Source organism: Argentina anserina, chromosome 4 (assembly GCF_933775445.1).
Source record: "Argentina anserina chromosome 4, drPotAnse1.1, whole genome shotgun sequence".
NCBI classification, from domain to species: domain Eukaryota; kingdom Viridiplantae; phylum Streptophyta; class Magnoliopsida; order Rosales; family Rosaceae; genus Argentina; species Argentina anserina.
This window is the reverse complement of record NC_065875.1, coordinates 24,739,746-24,759,760: the sequence shown is the minus strand read 5'-3', so window position 1 is coordinate 24,759,760 and position 20,015 is coordinate 24,739,746. Positions and strand designations below refer to the sequence as shown.

The 20,015-nt window shown below is 37.9% G+C and overlaps 3 protein-coding genes and 1 non-coding gene across 4 annotated transcripts; 2 read left to right on the top strand and 2 right to left on the bottom strand.

The window, feature by feature from the left end:
* The first annotated feature begins 948 nt into the window (after window positions 1–948).
* Window positions 949–4,010, top strand: LOC126791139 (uncharacterized). The gene is made up of 10 exons (XM_050517545.1): window positions 949–1,227; window positions 1,332–1,423; window positions 1,509–1,616; window positions 1,791–1,873; window positions 2,137–2,270; window positions 2,390–2,439; window positions 2,569–2,661; window positions 3,247–3,338; window positions 3,410–3,516; window positions 3,645–4,010. The coding sequence occupies exons 1-10, from the start codon at window positions 1,006–1,008 to the stop codon at window positions 3,684–3,686; spliced, it is 1,023 nt and encodes a 340-aa protein (XP_050373502.1). The 5' UTR covers window positions 949–1,005; the 3' UTR covers window positions 3,687–4,010.
* A 6,292-nt stretch (window positions 4,011–10,302) lies between these two features.
* Window positions 10,303–12,119, top strand: LOC126791649 (protein FEZ-like). Its single transcript, XM_050518124.1, has 3 exons — window positions 10,303–10,529; window positions 10,652–10,971; window positions 11,263–12,119. Exons 1-3 carry the CDS (start codon window positions 10,322–10,324, stop codon window positions 12,112–12,114), a joined length of 1,380 nt encoding a protein of 459 aa, XP_050374081.1. The 5' UTR covers window positions 10,303–10,321; the 3' UTR covers window positions 12,115–12,119.
* A 3,845-nt stretch (window positions 12,120–15,964) lies between these two features.
* LOC126790600 (60S ribosomal protein L34-1) lies at window positions 15,965–17,495 on the bottom strand. The gene is made up of 4 exons (XM_050516907.1): window positions 17,358–17,495; window positions 17,164–17,243; window positions 16,558–16,667; window positions 15,965–16,474 (listed from the first exon to the last, which is right to left on the bottom strand). Exons 1-4 carry the CDS (start codon window positions 17,434–17,436, stop codon window positions 16,381–16,383), a joined length of 363 nt encoding a protein of 120 aa, XP_050372864.1. The 5' UTR covers window positions 17,437–17,495; the 3' UTR covers window positions 15,965–16,380.
* LOC126792991 (small nucleolar RNA snoR137) lies at window positions 16,955–17,099 on the bottom strand. Its single transcript, XR_007671983.1, has one exon. It is a non-coding gene; the product is annotated as a small nucleolar RNA snoR137 (small nucleolar RNA).
* Window positions 17,496–20,015: the final 2,520 nt, after the last annotated feature.

Below are 20,015 nucleotides of genomic sequence, written 5' to 3'. Positions count from 1 at the left end.
GGTTATGAACTTAGGATTATATTAGTGGTTATTGATGTGCTCATGCTTATGATACAACATTGACGTTGAGCACTTCGTGGGGTTGCAAACCAGGGATGGAGTTGGACTTTTGCTTGATTTAGATCAGATCCGAGTTTAAAATAAGATGGCAAGATCCCACTTAAACATGCTGCTATTATCTATGGGACAACAACAAAAAGTCAGCTTTCCACATGAATAGATATTAGGATAATATAATCAACCATTTCTAATACAAGCCTTTGTCCGATTATCATGGGAAGATACTACATCTGGCAACTGATTAAGGTTCGGACTTAGCCAGAAAAACCACAATGTTACATACGTTGAATAAGTAAACATCATGAAATTTAATTTTCGACATATATATTTTTTAGAATGAAAAATTTATTAAAACTCGAAAAGAGATTATGAGCCAATCATGCCCAATCTCTAGCCAACTAACACGCCTTCAATTCAAACTACAAAAATGAGCAACCACATAGGCTGCCATATTCCGTTCTCTTGTGACAAAGGTGATGTTTAATATTCGACACATGAAAGTGAAGGATAGAGTAATCTAGCTCACACTTGTTTACTTCATATTTTCCAAATAATATATCTTACCAAAGTCTCACATAAAAACATTATAATTCTGTTGTTGACAATTGATTTTTATATATGTGACCTCAATAACGTGCGATAACAATCCTATTGGTACCATAGAATTTTCAATTAGATGAAAGACATTATACTTGGTAATGTGCTGAATTTTGAATGCAAGTATTTCCAAATTCCAACCCAACCAATAATCGGGCTGTAGTTGGTCAGTCAAGAGATGTATATTATCAAAGGCCCAAACAGTTGAAGCAGTTAGTACCAAATAGCGCCTTATCCCCTGTTCCAGTATATCACTAGTCTTCTTCTTCTTCTTCTTCTTCTTTAGCTCCTCTCTTCATGCCTCAAGAGACTAGACACCCAGCCATTGAAACCTCTCATTAATCAGCAATGGTTTACACCCTCTTCACATCTCTAGCTCAATCCCCCCTTCCCATTTCCTCAAACTCCCCCACCTTAATTTCATCCAAAACTTTCCTCAAACGAACCCACACCCTTTTCCTCAGTGCCCGCACAAACCACCTCTCACGCCTCACAACCACCACCCGGCCGCCGCGTCATGTCTGCTTCTCCAGCTCCCCAGGAAGCCCAAAACCCGATTTCCAAGATAAGGTCATCACTTTTTCTTCCAGCTCTAACCAAAACCAAACTCAACTGAACACTCAAAAAACTAAGCTTTTACCTTGTTTTTTATTTTATTTCAATTGTTGCTACAGGAAAATGAAGGGGGCTTGCAGATTTTGAAGAGGTGGGATGTGCCCTGGGAGTGGCAAACAGTCTCATTGACATCACTTGCTTGTGGGCTGAGGTGAGTTTTGGCATTTTTCAGTTGCATCGTTGTAAGTGTTACACTTTTGTAGGAATTGTAGCAATATTAATTTTGGCCCAGGCAGTTTTGTTTTGACAGGATTGGTGGAGGCAGCAGTTGTACCTTATGTAGGATTGAACATTCAGGATTTGAGTTTGGATGAGAAGGCTGAGTTTCTCTTGGCTGCTCAAGGGTATGCATTATCACATTGTAGTTTGTTGTGCTTGGTGCGATTTTAACCTGAAATTTTATGTTCAGATTTCAAATGATTGGTCTTTTATCTGGCTTGAAACAAGATGCTTATTTCACTTAGACTTGTGCATTAGAAGTTTCCGAGGGTCTAATTGATGTTGTTCTTTTTTGGTAGACTTACTACTGCAGCTATACTTGGAGTTCTGTATACCGTTGCCAGCACTTTCCAACCGTTGCCACAAGATATATATCGCTATGGTACTACTCCTATCTAACTTGGTGAATATTTCAAATTCTCAGCATTTAGGGCTGATTATTTCAAACAAAGAGGTTTAAGATTGCCTGTTAAAGTTTTCAACCATTAGTTTGTTACTTGCTTCAACCAAATAGAAGTTATGTATGCATTAGTAGTTCTACATGAATTGCAAAACTGAAACTTACGAATCATTTTTTGAAGACTTGGATTTGTCAAGCCTGGAGAAGGTGATCCCTTGAGTTAATATAAGCTAATACTGTTGCAGATTGGAGGGAGCCTTTCAGTCTAAAAAGAGGGTGGCTTTTATGGGCTGGAGTTGGTCTCGTCGGTGCTGTAGCTGCTGTGGCATTGACAGGGGCTGCCACATCTTTTTTCAGCGGGGAGACCCCACAAAGAGAGGTTTGGAGTTCAGCTGATCACTTTATCTTCATTATAAAGAGCAGTGGAGAAGATGTTTAGTAATTTCAATATTTAAGAGATCCTGGAAATAATCTTTAGTTCTTTTATCTTGGTTTCAGAAGGACGCTCTAGTTAGTTTGCTCCCACTAATTGGATCATCAAGTATTAGGTACTTCATATAAGAACTTTGCATTTTGTAAATGTCCTGGATTTATTGAATGCATTGACTCAAGTGTTGAAAACCCTTCATCATCACTGGGACGTGAGTTGATTAAGCTGTTGTTCATTTTCATTGCAGCACTGCTTGCTTGTTAGGCATCACTGGAATTTTGGCTCCAATTCTTGAGGAAACTGTTTTCCGGGGGTTCTTTATGGTCTCCATGACTAAGTGGTATGTTGTTCTTTTGCTTTTCAGAGCTGCATAACATGATCCAAGTAATTCATTCTTCTGTACACTGCCATAAACATTCATGAAGTACTTCCGTACTAATAAAAACATGCCTACAATACTTGGAAACACAACTCACTCATGAAGTGCACTGAAAATATTTTCATCAGTATCACTGTATCAGAGTTTAAGTTACTATTTTAAAAGTTGGAGAGTAAACAGTTGGTTTACTCCTACAACAGCTCTGCTTTGGCACAGTCAGAATGCAGAAACAGTTCGTCTGAACTTTGGAGTTCAAATAAAACGATTTACGATTCTCTTTTACAAGAAAGTTGCTTAAGCTTATTATAGATTTATAGTGGAATTTGATGCATAAATAAGTCTACAGACTGAGAAATTTATGGTAGAAAGCTGGTTGACCTTATGTATAGCAGAATTCCCAAATCTTCTAAATGTTTGATACATGTTAATTGTATTGGACTATTGGTTGTCATTGGGTTTAAAATTCCTTGGTTTACTCTCTTAGATTATTACCTGTTAACTGGTGATTTCTAAATCTGAAGCCTCCTTTTCAATTTCTTATTGCAGGGTACCTACCCCAGTTGCTGTCATAATTAGTGCAGCTGTATTTGCACTTGCACATCTCACTCCTGGAGAGTTTCCCCAGCTGTTTGTACTAGGTAACATGTTTACAGTTTGCTATTGAAATCAAGACAACCTAAATTTGGCTTACACTTTATATCATGTATAGGCGCTGCTATGGGATTGGCATATGCTCAAACTCGCAACCTTTTGACCCCTATCACAATACATGCTTTCTGGAACTCAGGAGTAATATTGCTTTTGACCTTCCTTCAGGTAATGAATATCTCTGTTGTTATGACCTTCAGACCTTGTAAAGTATGAGTCTGAACTATGAATGAAAGTCAGGCAAACATTGCATAATCTCTCTAAAACTGCTCTTCTGGTTGTTTGTATGAGTACAGCTTCAAGGGTACGATATCAAGGAATTGTTACAGGCAACCTGATAAGAGTAGATTTCTTTTGCATGTATGATACGGAGCATTGTGCAAGGGTGAAAGTTGCATGCTTAAGACCTGCAAGGATAGTAAAGTTGCTAAAATTAAGAATATAAGGATCTGAACTTACTATAAGCCCTAACAATGTTGGCGCAAAATGCAGTGCAGATGTATGGGTGGATCATTTGTGTTGCGAATTGAGGATGAGTTGGTACTTACCTATATATATTTGTTTTGTAACAAAGTTACTTTTTGGCTACCCACAATGTGAATGTAATAGCATGACTGCATTAGGGAAACTGCTCATAAACTTCTTCTTTTTGAAGTTTTTCAGAACGTATCCACTCAACTGTAAGAGCATCCGCAGCGGCGAGCAATTTTGCCGGCGTGCTCGAGCAAGAGGAGGGACCAGCCGGAGGAGCTCGAGCAAGAGAAGGGGAGGCTCGCACCGGCGAGCAGGAGGAGGCGAGCTGCTCGCCCAGTCAACCCAGCCGCGGTGCTCGTCCGATCGCTCGAGCAAATTTTGCTCCGGCGTTTGCTCGATCGCCTGGCGGAGCCCACCGCCCGTGGGTGACGTCAGGCACGGGCGAATTTTTTTTATGTTAGACGCGTGCAACGCATGCGCCAAAAAAAAAAGCGAGCCAATGAATGGCTGCCACGTGTCAAGCAGATTGGCCAACGGTCTAATTGATCTGGGCCTTCCATTTTGAATCAGAAATTTCGATCCAACGGTCAGAATTAATTGGCAACGGCTACTATTTGATCATAACGGAAATAAACCCAAAAAATTGTAAAAAAATCCCCAAAATTTCAAAATTCTCCCAAAAAATTGCCTATAAATACTACTCCATCTCCTCTCTCTTTTCGTATCTCCTCTCTCTTTTCGTTTAGCATTTTTTTCTAAAACAATGGGCACCCATTGGCTTCCTTCCGAAGATTTACAAATGTGCATTTCTTTTGTCCGTCATAGCATTGATGAATATGACGGTAACAAACAAAAGAGGGACAAATTGTGGGAGACAATTCATGGCGATTATATGCAAAATTGGGTGCTAGCACCGGGTGAGAAACCTCCGAAGGAGCCAAGGACCCGAATCGCGCTCGCTTCTCACTACAACAAGTTCAAGCTACTCTTGCAAAAATGGGGCGAATGTTTGGCGGCATCACGACAACGTATAGCTAGCGGCACTTCGCTAATGGACGAAGTAGTACATTGTGTTATCATATATTATAATTTTTATTTGATTATATGAATTAAATTATGTAATTTATATCTAATTTGTTTAAATATATAGCATTGTTTACATATTTAATTATTTGAATATATCTAATTTTATTTACATTATTTATTTTATTTTATTTGTTTAAATATGTAGCATTGTTTACATTATTTGTTTTAATATATCTAATTGGTTACATTATTTGTTTTATCTAATTTATTTAAATTATGTAATTAAATAAATACCTAATATAAGTTTTTTACATCAGGAACGACAAACTCAATCATGTTACTATAATGCCAAGAAGAAAAAGTTTACACACTTTGAATGTTGGGAAGTGGTTAAAGATCATCCATCTTTCGTTGCGGTGCTACCTACTACTCCATCTCCATATGCAAGTAGTTATCACGGTACTCCTTCCGCAACTGAATCATCTCCAACCATCAATTTGGATGACGACCAATTGAATGAGACACCTCAAAGCAACACGGCAACTCCATCGAGTCCACCTAGACCAATGGGAACCAAGGCGGCAAAGGAAGCTATGCGCCAAAAGAAACATGGTAAGACTCCTATTGAGCAACGGGTGGAGGTTTTGCATACCATTGCAAGTGACCAAGCATCATGGCATACCAAGAGGCTAGCCCATAATGAAAGTGAGCTTAATTATTATGCGGAGTACATAGACATTCAAAAGCGAAAAGAAGCAAGGGCGGAAGAAGAGTTACGATTGAAGAAACAAGAGAATGACACAAGGATCATGACAATGGATTTGGAGGCTATGACCCCAATCTCGAAAAGGTATTTTACCAAGAGGAAACTAGCAATCCTTAATGAAGGAGAAGCTAGTCAAGATCAACCTACCGATGAAACATATTCGGATTGTTATCACCCAAATCGCGTGCTTTTTCCATAGTAGTTATAGTATTGTACTAAGAATAAATCTGGGCTTGGCTCGTCATTTTATGTAATTTAAATTTTTCGAGAAATAAAATGCAATTTATTTATTAAGTTGAAATTGAAATACACATTAAATTAAAACACATACTGAAATTAAACACAAGCTTAATAATTAAACACAAACATCATGAAAACACACAATAAAACATATTTAAAGTATTTCACCGGTTTCCACTCTCCAAATGTGTTTCACCAAGTCTTTCTGGAGCTCTCGATGGATGTAAGCGGATTCGAGATCGGCAACACGGTCGTGAAACCGTTGTATATTAGCTCCATCTCTACTGATTGGCTCAAAAAGAACTCGATTCCCTTGTGCATTCACCGGCCCATCATAAACCCGGAAAGCCCTCGATGGGTTTTGCAAGTCTTCTTCTTCTTCCTCATCATCATCCTCATCATCCACATACTCTTCCTCAACAATCATGTTATGCAATATAATGCAAGCTAACATGATGGTAGTCATTACCGATTTGTGGTGCAATGTACAACTATGACGTATAATTGCCCATCGAGATTGCAAGATGCCAAATGCCCTCTCCACATCTTTCCGGTATGCCTCTTGTTTCTTTGCGAAGAGCTTATCTTGCGGCGTCTGGGGATTGGAAATTGTTTTGACAAATGTAGAGTACCTTGGATATATTCCGTCAGCCAGATAATAAGCTGTGGTGTACCTCTGTCCGTGGACTTCGTAGACGACAGTTGGGCCTCTTCCGGCAAGGATCTCTGAGAACACATTCGATAGGTGGAGCACATTAATGTCATTTTTAGCTCCAGGACAGCCAAAAAAACTGTGCCATATCCACGTATCATACGAGGCCACTGCCTCTAGGATAACCGTTGGGCGACCCTTTCGGCCCGAGTATGCCCCTTGATAGGCGGTTGGGCAGTTCTTCCACTCCCAATGCATGCAGTCGATGCTTCCAATCATACCTGGAAAACCTCGGCGTTCTGCTTTAGCTAATAGTCGCGTGAGGTCTGCCGGTGTTGGACTGCGGAGGTATCTTGGACCATAGAGATGAACAACTTGGCTGCAAAACTCCTTCATACATTTCAGGGTAGTCGATTCCCCCATCCTTGTAATTTCAGTACACTGATCTGCGGCTGACCCGTACGCTAGCATTCGTAGAGCCCCGGTCATCTTTTGTTGGGGAAGTAGCCCTAGCAAACCAGTGGCGTCTTCTCTTTGATGCCAAGACATGTCGTGGTTGCAGAGGTCCGTCATGATAATGTTGAATCGGTCTCTGCTCATCCTGTACCTCCGACGAAAGTCTTGAGCGTCGAAAATTGGACGTTCGATGAAGTAATCTTCCATGAGATTGTGTCCCCTAGATAGCCTTTGACGTGGCTTATTCGGTTTTTTACCGCGACGTGAACCGCTTGGTCGTGTTGATTCATCATCGTGTTGTGCTTCCGCCATGACCACCTGATTCACGAATGATTGCTCCATATCGTCATCCTCTTCTTGTTGACGTTGTCTCCGCCTGAAAAAATTGTGAAAGCTGAAAGGATTCATCAGAGTGATGAACAAGGAAATGTTGCTAAGTGTTTAGATTGAAGGATGAGTTATAATGAGTGATATTAGACGTTTTTATAGCAAATTGGTCGAAAATCTTATCAGAAATTTGGTCCAATTATTTTGCTGACAGTGACACGTGTCAATTCTCTACTAGTCGAAAATCTTATCGGAAATCTGCTCCAATTATTTTAGCGACAATGACACGTGGTAGTGACACGTGTCAATTATCTATTAGTCGAAAATCTTATCGGAAATTTTGAATAATATCGAGTCGATAATGACACGTGGCACATTATTATTGGTTGTAAATATATCTGATAAAAAAATTTAATTATTTCACAACAAGACAAAATTGAATTGCTCAAGCAAATTGTAAATGGGTGTGTGAAAAAATCGATTTGCTTGAGCAAAATATGAAATCGATTTGCTTGAAGCAAAATTTGCTTCTGGCCCTACCATTTGCTTGAGCAAATGGAATTTATGGGTGCGGATGCTCTAATTATGCTACCTCATTTATTCAAAACTTGCAAAGTCTATCCATTGCAGCATATACGAAGCATCATTGTCTTATCACTGCTGATATGAGCGAGATCATGACACTAAAAAAGTAAATGAGTTAATCTCGTCCAATTAGTTCGATGATTGGAAACCGAAGCTTTTCCAAAGGAGTCTGAATCAAAAGAATATACAAACTCTTGAGATTCAAGCTCAACTGTGGATTCAGCAAACCAGTACAAGAGACTATTTCACCCCGCATCACCGGCCAACTGAGTTGCACATCTCTGAACGGAACCCTAACCAAGTGATCATTTGGATTTATGCATCGTAATGTGGAGTAAATAAGTACATGATTCATGAAGATTAGGCAGCCTCGTAATGGGTTTCAATTAAGTGTTGGTAAAATTCACCAACCTTGTTAAGTGGAGCTGCCCCCCTTGACAATTTACATGGTAAATATTTATGTATGAAATTGATCGAAGTAGAGGAGGGTTAATAATGTTCACGTAGAAAGAGGTCATTTATATATAGATGCTTGAGCTCTAAGAGTTTGACCCAATTTTTAACTTTGGTTGCACGCTTGGGGAAGCAAATCCTAGGTCAATCCACAGACAAAAAGGGTTCCAACCGAGGGTAAGATTTTGGGAGCTTCACTAGGTTTGGAGTCCCGAGTGAGCCATTTGACTATGTATCTGGAAGCTTCATTAAATACTTGGTACTACTTCACTTCACTTGCTCTCCAACCACTACAGTGACAAATTGGACTTCAAACTCAGTATATATCAGCTCAAATTTAGCAGAGGGATCCTAGTCCTTTTAAGAGAACTCAAATAGTTATTAATTGTTCTCATTTCTGAAACCTATATTGTTTTACGCAAGGCAAGGAAGAGTGAGGAATCCCACACTCCTCACTTGGTTTCCTAAAATCCACAGAATCAGAGAAAGTTTTAACTTATACATCGTATATAAATGACCAAATTAAACCCCCCCACACCCTTTTTCGACTCGATCAGGAATGTACATCTACCGATCCACACGACCTACAAGAGATATGTGAACTCTCAAGATTCGAATGCAGATCTTATGGTTTAGATATTAGGCACGTATTCAAAATCAAAGTATCGTTCGCTATGTTCTAACAAGAGGCTATAGGCCAGCCAAACTTTACGTACTTCAGGAAGTTCTTTAAACCTCACGTACTAGTATGATTCCTGCATGTCTACATAATTGGTTTCTATGTGATATACATTTATGATTCATACATACTTATTTGTATATATGTTTCAAAATGATCGAGTTGTGGCCTCTGATGATTGACCTGATCGACTTAGTGAACTAGTTAATTGGAGAGATCTTACATTACATTTGAAAGTTAATTATTAGCAACAACCTTCTGTCTATGACCCTTGATTTGTGAATGATTATATTCACCTTTGATTTAACTTCTAAGAAGGGTAAGTGGTCCATAACTCAACTCCAGAAGCTAGATTTGGACGGTCTGAATATGCCAGATTAAACTGATGATCCTAAAATAGTTATATTGCTTAAACTGACAAAGTCAGTGGAATAGAAGCTGTGAGATTGTGAGAATGGAATAGAAGCAGGATTGAGGATTCTGAGAAGCTAATATCACGTATTATAATCCTTCCTTGTACACAAGTCCTTCTCATAGCAAGGACTCCAGTTTTAAAATACATGTTGGTAGTTCAGGTCCACGTTTCCAAAAACGAATTCAAACACCTCAAATTTAATAATTCTTATTGCTTGGAAGTTTGCTTTGTCTGATTTGCAGTGGATAGACCAAAACCATGTAATATGATAATAAGTGAAATTAAGATATTTAATTTCTTAATCCCTATAAGCTACTGTGAGATATATGGTAGCTTCTTGAGATTCCACTACTTGGATTAAACAATCCCCAAATGAGGTTTATTCAAGTCCAAGTTAGCTACATAGTGAGAAATAGTTATATGATGACCAGTACTATCTCTCTTAATGGTGTTTAACCTATTTTTCTTGACTTCAGATTTATTTTCTTGGTAGTTGTTCTTAATTTTGATTTTAAGTGCTTGACTATACCGCACTGGTAAATTTCAAGTCACCAGAAAAGGCGGCTGATCCTTCGGGGGCAGACCCCTCTTCAGGACGCATATATTGGCTACAAATTAAGAGCGAGCAAACCCTCATCGTCAACTTGGGCTAATAATCTTGCTTTCACTCCACCTCTCTTGTCTGTACTTCTCTTCTGTGTGTTCCTCGTGTTGTCTTAGCTATAACTAGGGTTTGCTTGTTATTACAGTTCAATACATCTCAACACTCTTGTCTATAGGGTAATAAGTTATCACTAACTTAAGGAAACTGAAACCTTTTTGTGGTTTCCGCAAACGGTTTAGGGTTTAGGTATAGCTAGGTACTGCTGTCAAGAAAGAGATCGAAGAACTAAAATCGGTATGGATCAGGAGAGAACTAGTAGTGGTGATATGAGTGCTGCAGATCAAGATAAAATAGATGAAGTGATGCTGCCGGGGTTTCGTTTTCACCCTACAGATGAGGAGCTTGTTGGGTTTTATCTCAAGAGAAAGATCCAGCAACGCCCTCTCTCGATTGAGCTCATAAAGCAACTCGACATCTATAAATTCGATCCATGGGATCTTCCAAGTAAGTTTAACGGTTTAACCTAACCATACTCATTTGTGGATGCATAACTTTTCGTTCGAGTCATTTCTACCAGGTTGTCATAGTATTTACAGTCCCAAATTCCATTCTTTGAATTTATGCAGAACTGGCCGCTAGTGGGGAGAAGGAGTGGTATTTCTACTGTCCGAGGGACAGGAAATACAGAAACAGCACGAGGCCTAACAGGGTCACCGGAGCCGGGTTCTGGAAAGCCACGGGTACCGACCGGCCCATTTACTCGTCGGAAGGTAACTCCAACAAGTGTATTGGGTTGAAGAAGTCCCTTGTTTTCTACAAAGGTAGAGCTGCCAAAGGGGTCAAAACCGACTGGATGATGCATGAGTTTCGGTTACCTTCTCTCACCGATTCCTCAGTACTCCCACCAAAGAGATCCTTCATGGACAAAATCGCCATTCCCGCAAATGTATGCAGAGTTCAATATGTGTTTTTAACTACATCTTCGATCGATCCTTTCGTAACTGCTTATACTTGTGTTTTTTGTGTGTACTTAAAAGGTCAAACATTTTGAGTTTGAAACTAATCATTTAATATTCAAAGAGAAACAAGAAACAAAGTACTTCTGTAGAGTCAAATCTGTACAGTATCTACTAGCGGAGAAACAAGCTAGCATGAGCAGAAATAGTTTTGTATAGTCTATGTACTGATAGACTAATATGAGAGATGTGTACTGATCGATTGAAGTTGTAATTTGCAGGACTCATGGGCAATATGCAGGATATTCAAGAAAACAAATTCGAGTGCCCATCAAAGAGCCATTTCTCATCATTCTTGGGTGTCTCAAACCTTGCCTGAACCAAACACATTTCAAGATCAAGTGTTAGCCAGCTCCAGATTGGGAGCACAAACCACTAGCACTACTCAGTATTGTGGTAACAATATTGATACGACGCAGATCTCAACTTCCACCATAACCAATACTCTTTCCCCAGTAGATTATTATGCTAATAATTCCTACAAAACCTTAAACCCATCAATCGCTTGCAGTCTTAAACCCTATCATCAGTACTTCCCCATTTCCAACGGCGCCGGAGACTACTTTAACCCTAATTTCACATTTTCACCTCTGGAAAATCCGGCAGCCAAATGTTCCCTGGATGTTTCGTCCTTGTTGTTAAACATGTCGTCTCCGGTGCTTGGAGATTTCGGAACCAAACTGGCCTCGGCTGAGAGTAGTTCTACTTTCGACTTTAGCAGTACTACGGGTTCTCAGGAGCAACAGTGTAACAATGGCTTCTCCTCATCGTTGACGACATTACCACACCATGACGTGATGCAAGGCAACCAGCTTGGTGCTGTTGGGAGTCATGATCACAGTATCGATGCCTTGATGAAGAATATAACGAATCATGTGAACTCGAACGCGACAGAGACAGATGACCATGAACACTGGGAGAGTAGTCTGCGATCATCGATTCGATTTCCGTTCATGAGTAGTTTACCACTAATGCCCCTGAATATAGGAGGTGGGGATGCATGGAAGTCTAACTTGACGTGGGACTCTTCACCATGTCCGAGTGAAATGTCCACTACTAGATGCTATTCTTAGTTTTTTGTTTCTTTTATCAGTATTAATGTTGCATGTACTAAATATTATTGTTCCTACCTAGCTACTCAAGTTTGATGTGTTTTTGTTATTTTAGGAATTTTGGCTAGTTCTTAAGGTCTGTATCATGAATCAAATAGATTTAATATCAGAAAGTTGTGGTTCCTGCTAACAGCTCTACGTACGTACGTTATGCATATGACCATACACTAATTACGTATAAGCATATTGAAAAACATGTCTTGGCAATCAGATTCACTGAACAAGACGGGTGAAAAGACTGAAAATATTCCTGAGCCATCACAAACAACTTGCCACTAAATACCTCCAAAAAATAAATGACAATATATATTTTGTGACCGATAAGATTTTGAGCTCGATCCTTCGAAATAACATCAAGTATCCAAATTTATGAATTACATGGTAATCAGGGGCGGACTTACCTTCAAGCTAGCTTGAAGGGGTCCAGACCTCCCTACATTCCTCAATTTTTCCATTTTCATTACACATGTCTTACGAAAATGATCAAATTTTATGTTAATTACACCATTAACCCCCGACCCCCCCCCCCCCCCCCCCCAAATCAAGGATATAACAAGTATGAGACAATTAAAGAGGATAGATGACTAGATGAGCACTATTAGTGCTAATTGCAGCTAATTTATGGAAAAAAAAAAGGTTAAATACTTGTGACACCCTATACTTTAGGTGTAAAAACAGTTTTGTCTTTCTACTTTCAAATTTAATCTGTATATCCTTTAACTTTTATTTTTTAACAGTTTTATCTATTTCGTTAGTTGACCGTTAAAAAATTCTGTTAAGCCGTTAAAATGTCTAAAATACCACAAATTCAAATCATATTTTTTTTCTTTTTTTCTTATGCCTTTTTAATTTTCTCTTTTGGTCTTTCTTTTTGTTTTTCTTGTTTTTAAATTTCATTCTATCAAATATATATAATTTTAATCAACACAAATTATCAAATTAATTGTAAAAATCTTATAATCAATTGGATAATGCTTAAAATGACATGTGAGTGCCAGTACTCAAATCCAGTTATAAACTTCATTTATATTATGATGCTCTACAAACATATTTTGATTAATTTCTATAATGCTATGACAAAAAAGACTTCTACTATCATATCCATACTTTGATGCAAAAATAGTTTCAAATTATTTATTTCCAACTTGATGTTAAGCAATTGTCATTAATTCTCCTCTTGTTTACAATTAATTTGATAATTTGTGTTGATTACAATTATATATATTAGATAGCACATATGATGAATTAAATTTAAAATCAAGAAAAACCAAAAGAGAAAATAAAAAAGGCATGAGAAAAGAAAGAAAAAAATCTTATTTGAATTGGGGGTATTCTAGGCATTTTAACGGCTTAACGGAATTTTTTGACGGTCAACTAACAGAATTGACTAAATTGTTAAAAAAAGAAGGACAAAACTGTTAAAAAATAAGAGTTAAAGGATATACAAGTTTAATTTGAAAGTAAAAGGACAAAACTGTTAAAAAAATAATAGTTAAAGGATATACAGATTAAATTTGAAAATAGAATGACAAAACTGTTTTTACACCTAAAGTATAGGGTGTCACAAGTATTTAATCCAAAAAAAAATTGCAATCAATTACTCTTAATATCTGATTTATTTAATTATTTTATTTATTGAGATACGTAAGGTTACGTTAGCCAAAATCATTCTTTTATTCTCTCCCCCCCCCCCCTTCAAGACTCAAATCTTGGCTGACGGATCTCTGAATCTAAACAAGGTACATAGCACCCTTTAACCAACACTAAATTTATGGTAATGGTTCAGTAAGTGAAACTGTAAAAACTTTCAGAAACACACTTTCAAGCGGCAAGAGAACGTACGGGACATCTAAGATATTACAAGAGACTACGTATGTGTACGCGTATGTATAAGTTAAAGTGTCAAATGTAACCAGATTTTCATCCTTCTCTCTAGCTACCTAGAAGGATAGAACCAAATAACTTATCATCTCAAATAAATCTTTATTTTATTGAATAGCAAAGAACAAATTTATCATAAAGGGAGATAAAGGAAAAGGAAAATCATAGATCTGATTATATATGGACCATTTAAAGCTTGATTTATCGATGGAAAGAAAGTAAATGAAAAAAAGGCAACATATACAAAGAATTCTTTTCTCTACTGTACGCGGGTTAATATTAATGATCCCGAACCTCATTATCCCAACTCGTAATCTTAATTTTAGATCTGGTTTCCTGAACTAAATTATTTTCTCAAAAGAAAAAGGAAGGTTGGAGGAAGAAGTGGAATCTGTATTTAACTGATCAATTCACGCTTCCTCAAATTTTGGCCAAACTTGTGTAGTTGCCTAGTTAGGTTTAAGGTTTAGGTGATAAAACCCCTATATATATCTCCATCGATCTTGTGATCATCCATCCATCCTTCAAATAATGGCGTACGTCCTCAATCTCGTACGTACCCGATTCCTATCAGGGCAGCATATCACAGCAAGTCGACGATGCTTGTGGAGAGGACGAAGCTAAGTCCCAGGAAGCTATCAAGTCCAGACGACCAGCAAGGAGACAAGGGAGAATAAGAGGCAGAAGACGAAGAAGAGAACAAGATATTGAAGAGGCGGATGAGGAGCAAGTGACCCCAACAACCAAGAAATTGAAAGTGGCTGCTTCCACGACTCCATTTGTCGGTGTAGTAGAACTGTAGAAGAGAACAAGTCCATCACTAAATCGTCGTCTGCTACATGAATAACATGAGCAACGAGGATGAGATATTGGCGGCCATCGGACCAAAAAAAAAAACAGAGATATTGGCGGTCAAATCTCATCTTTCTTGCTCCATGTTATCCCGGTACCAGACGACGGACCATCGCAGTTTAGTGTTGTTCTCTTTTACAGTTTTACTACACCGAGAAAGAGAGTCGATGAAGTAGCCACTTTTCACTTTCTTGATTTTTTGGTGTCACTTGCACTTTCTTAATTAAGATTACGAGTTAACCATAGTCCACCCTTGTTTATCTTCATGGGGAGTCCACCCTTTTTTTTTTGGTCCGAGGGGAGTCCACCCTTGTTCGGTGGGGATTCGTGGAGTATTTGGGCATCGTTGTCAGCTCATGTTTGCAGCCACAAGCCCATTCTATTAGCTGAAAAGAACCTTGCATTTTTCTCATGCGTAAAAGTAAAACGATCTCCTGGAGCATCTTATTGACTTGTAACTAGATTCAAAGTTTCAAACATCTTTAAGCTTGATCTGAAATTAACCTTGTATCAATAAAATTGCTACAGACGGATTGAGTTCATGTAATATTGTTTGTAATCAATAAGACACCATATTACTATATAGTTTACTGACTCTTACAACAGTGATTGTGCTACAGCCTACATATCATCTGATAACTAAACATTTCGATCCGTAAGATTTGTTCAAAAAGAAGTTGGCTTGTCTAGTTTTGGAATTGCCAATGATGTTGTGTACATGTTCGCAGGCAGTTGAGTCTTTGTTCTTTAGTTTTAAAATATGAAAACAAAAAATATTGCAAGGGATTTACCGGGGGCAATAGTGGATGCAGAAAACAAGATGCAGATTTAAGAACGGCAATCAGAATAAAAATGACCCTCTAATTGAAGGGCATGGGCTCATATATAAACATATAGTTATACTATGTAGACTGTAGAGGAAAGAATGAAACAAAATCCTACGGACGAAGAGGTACCAGTTCTTGCCCATAAAGGACGGTCTATCAGATAGAGGTAGGTCTATCACAGAATCACTTGTCATCGTCGACTATATCAATCAAATCTGGATAGAAACTAACAAAGCTGTTGCCCCAGGATTCATAATAATAGACCAGATCTGCTATTCAGCAATGTTTTACAACAGGTTGGTAAAATGGGTTTGACATGTTGATTCTGTATCCAATTAAAAAAAAGGAATGTGATCACCTGCTAGTAGATTTGGGCAAGTTATGGGGCTTAACGTCAAGATTAACTAACAACGCCATGAGCCCATGAGCATTGCAAGAAAACTACCGATCTGTAGTCATTACACAGAAAATTGGAACGTATATCTTACCACCAACACACAACAAGCTAATTAAAGGCAGTGGATTTCGAAAAATGTACTCAAAATTATAACAAAAACAGCAGTACCAAAACAAAAAATGAAATTTGAACACCTCCAACATTCCATAGCCCGCTATCAGCCAAAATCACTCTAGAAGCTAATAAGAACTCACTAGACTCTTCATTTAATCAGTGCTTGGCAGCTAGCTTTTCCTTGGCCTTCTGAATCTTCAGCACCTTCTTCACAATCTTTTGTTCTTCAACCAAAAAGGCACGAATGATCCTGCAAAACAATCATAAATCTATGTTATAAACATCATCCAATAAACATTAACAAGTACATTATATGTCACTCAAGTAACAAACCTCTCCTTGACAGCAGCTCCAGACAATACTCCTCCATAAGCACGATTGACAGTCCTCCTATTCCTAGACAGTCTAGACCTCTTGTATTCAGCAGGCCTCAAATGAGGGATCTGCAAGGAAAGACAACAATGTTGCATTGGTCGGGGCATATTCAAAACAGATGGGCAACATATTAACCACAATCGACTGCAAATCAGAACTTCAGCAAAATCATTATATCAACCAATAACAAACTACAAAACTAAGCATGGTAGCTGAATCCAAGAAGCTTATAACCAGTTTAAAACGCATAACAATCAAAGAACCTTCATTTGTAATCTGTATTCTGCAAACTAAATCACTACATTTCCAGGACCACATTGTAGTTCAGCTACAACACTGATCGATAGACAGCTAAAAATGTACCAGGAGACAGGTAACACAGTGCAGGCAAAAATACGCACGGTGCTGTTAAATACTGGCAATTAATCAATCACTCTATGCTTTGGAAAATTGAACATCCCCAACCAAAATCAACAGGGTGTTCACCATTATAAAGCAACATACCACAAATCTAATCCAAACTCAGAGACCAGACATAATCTCAAACTTGAGAGCAAAACATACCCCTTGAATCCTCTTGCCAGTAACAGGGCACTTGGGTCCACTTGCCCTCTTCTTTGTGGTCTGGTACACTAGCTTCCCTCCTAGTCATTCACCAAATCAAACACAACCAATCAGAACACCAAGTTTCAAATTGGGATCCAATTTAGTGAAACTATGAACAATACAATCGAAAGGGGAATGAAGTGAAAGAGTACCAGGGGTTTTGACGATCCTGTGCTGGTTCGATTTGGTGGCGTAGCTGTGGCGCGAGCGGTACACTAGACGCTGAACCATCTTGGCAGTCGACTCCTGTGTGTGTCGATTAGGGTTTTTGGGTGAAAGAGGAGGCTTTATACGACCGAGGATAATCCGGAAGAAGGGAAAGGTGTTGGTACTTATTTGGTGCCCTAGAGATCGGAGGGCTGTTATTACACTGTCTCTGTATGTGGACGGTCCAGATTCAACACCAGAATATTGGGCTGATTCTATGGTTCTAGACCCGGTGAATGTATGTTATAGCACACAACCTCCAGCCCATAGCCCATAAAAAGCTGTCGGGCCACATAATTTTTTTGTCGGTCGCTACACATATTGTAGGGACTGTAGTTAGATGATGTGAATTCGACTTATACAAAATTATCGTAAAATTTGATTTTTTTACCTTGTTGTAAAAAAATATAAATTAGACCAGTGAATATACTTTCACAAGTTTTGCTATATGCTTTCACGTATATTCAAAATTGTTATAAATTATAAAGTGAATGACTGCAATTATAATATTAGAGTGAAATAAAATGTTTAAAATTGTTTTAAATATGATTGTGTTCTTGTAATATTTTTCTGTAGAATTTTGTAATGCGCACCACTAATTATTGATCACGAACTGAAAAGAAACAAGGGTATTCGATCGTGAAATTCAAATCGTGGACTGCTCGCTTAGAATCTCCACCATCAAAATTCATAGTCTTCAAGTACACGACTACACACGAGGGAAGAAGAGAATACTTATCGTACGTAGGTTGTAGGAGTAGAAGAGAATTAAAGCCTATGCACTCACTCACTGAAAAAATATTATTCCAACACATGCACTCTGAACTTTCCCAAAGGCTCCAACCTTCTCCATCCATCCATATATCATATATGCATGAATTACGGGTTAAGCAGGTCACTCGACCACTACGTACGTACGTAGATCGATCAACTTTGTTTATCAAGTTAGGCTAGGGCACTCCCATTACCACCTACAAGTTTGCATTTTATTATTTGAATCAAATCCGACGTCAATTAAAGCCCTAATGACTTCAGTAATGAGATAGCTAATCAACCTGTGTGTGTCTCATGCACCGTAAGTCTGCACAGTGACGAATCCTGGATTCAAAACTCAGGGGAGATTTGAATTTTTTACTCAACAGCCGAAGTGATAAAATTTTGTAGTGCATAAAATATTCAACTATAATATATTAAATGTATAACTTGTTGATGTGAAAATAACAATTCATTCAAAACTATCATAAGTTTAGTTAATTGGAAAAGATTTTTTTTGGAATTGAACAAAAGTCTTAATCAAGATGAGTGCACAATGAAAATAAATTGAAGAAATCAAGGAATATTAGAAGTAAATAGAAAAATAGACACACAAATATGCATTTGTTGGGATTTGATCTTGGATGTGCTTGATATTAACAAAACTTTAAAACCAAGCATGCAAAACTACACCATATGAATATATGGCATGTACTTAGGTAAGTATTTCTCAAATTCTTAGAGGGATTTAGTCCCCCACCAATACCCTATATCCGCCCTGAGTCTGCAATCCCACAAATTAAGCACCTAAAAATAGAGCGCATCTCATTTTCATTTCCATACAAATGGAATTGAGAATTTAGAGAAGAGAAAAGTCGGCTTGACGTGCTAGCTTCTTTGGTTGGTTACGTCTGAATCTGATTCTGCTTGTTAATCTTCGAGTGTTCATTATGCTTGGAAAAAAAACGCACACCAAAATAAAGTCATCCCAAGTGGAAACCCTATTACCTCTTGCATGTCCAAATCACCTAATTAATAAGGTCATTGCGCACCACATTAGGTTCATATAGATCTTCTGATCGAGTAATGGAATTCTACCTTTCATGAATCTCGTTACTGATACAGCATAAGAAGCAAACTGAGATTGATTGGGTCTATATAACTATCCATTTTGAGTTAATTTCGATTAACTCAACGTACTTGAATATATGATGGAATCGCCTCGATCCATCTGGTAATTATATGTCATTAGATTGGTAATCTGCACCGCAGAAATTAGACATTTGCTGCTAATTATATATAAGTATCAGATTTTATTCTATCTTTCTCATTTGGAATATTATAGAAGAATAAGAAATGGAAGAGTATCGGATTTCATGTCTTATGTCTCCATGGTCAGTACGGCAGTACCTCATCTTACACGCGTGTATATTGGAACAATGAAGTTTATTTTATTCTTAATTGTTAACCTAATTAGTAATTACTCTATAATGACATTCTAATTGTTCGATAATGACAAACAAAAGCCGTCCAAAAGAGCCATAAGCCCATAAGCACCGTCCTTTTATATATATATATATATATATATATATATATATATATATATATATATATATATATTTCTTAATCAGTGCAGGCAAAGGGCATGCACCATGCAACTCATATTATCATATTCATCGAAAAAAAAACTCATATTATCATATGAAGCTCGAACTGTAAGCAACAACGGATACCTAGTAATCTAATATGCCCATCGACCCCTAGTGGTTTTTAGCATATGGTATCATATATAGCATTTTACACTGTATGGACAAAAACCATATACTAGTCTTTCAAAACTAAGTCGGAAA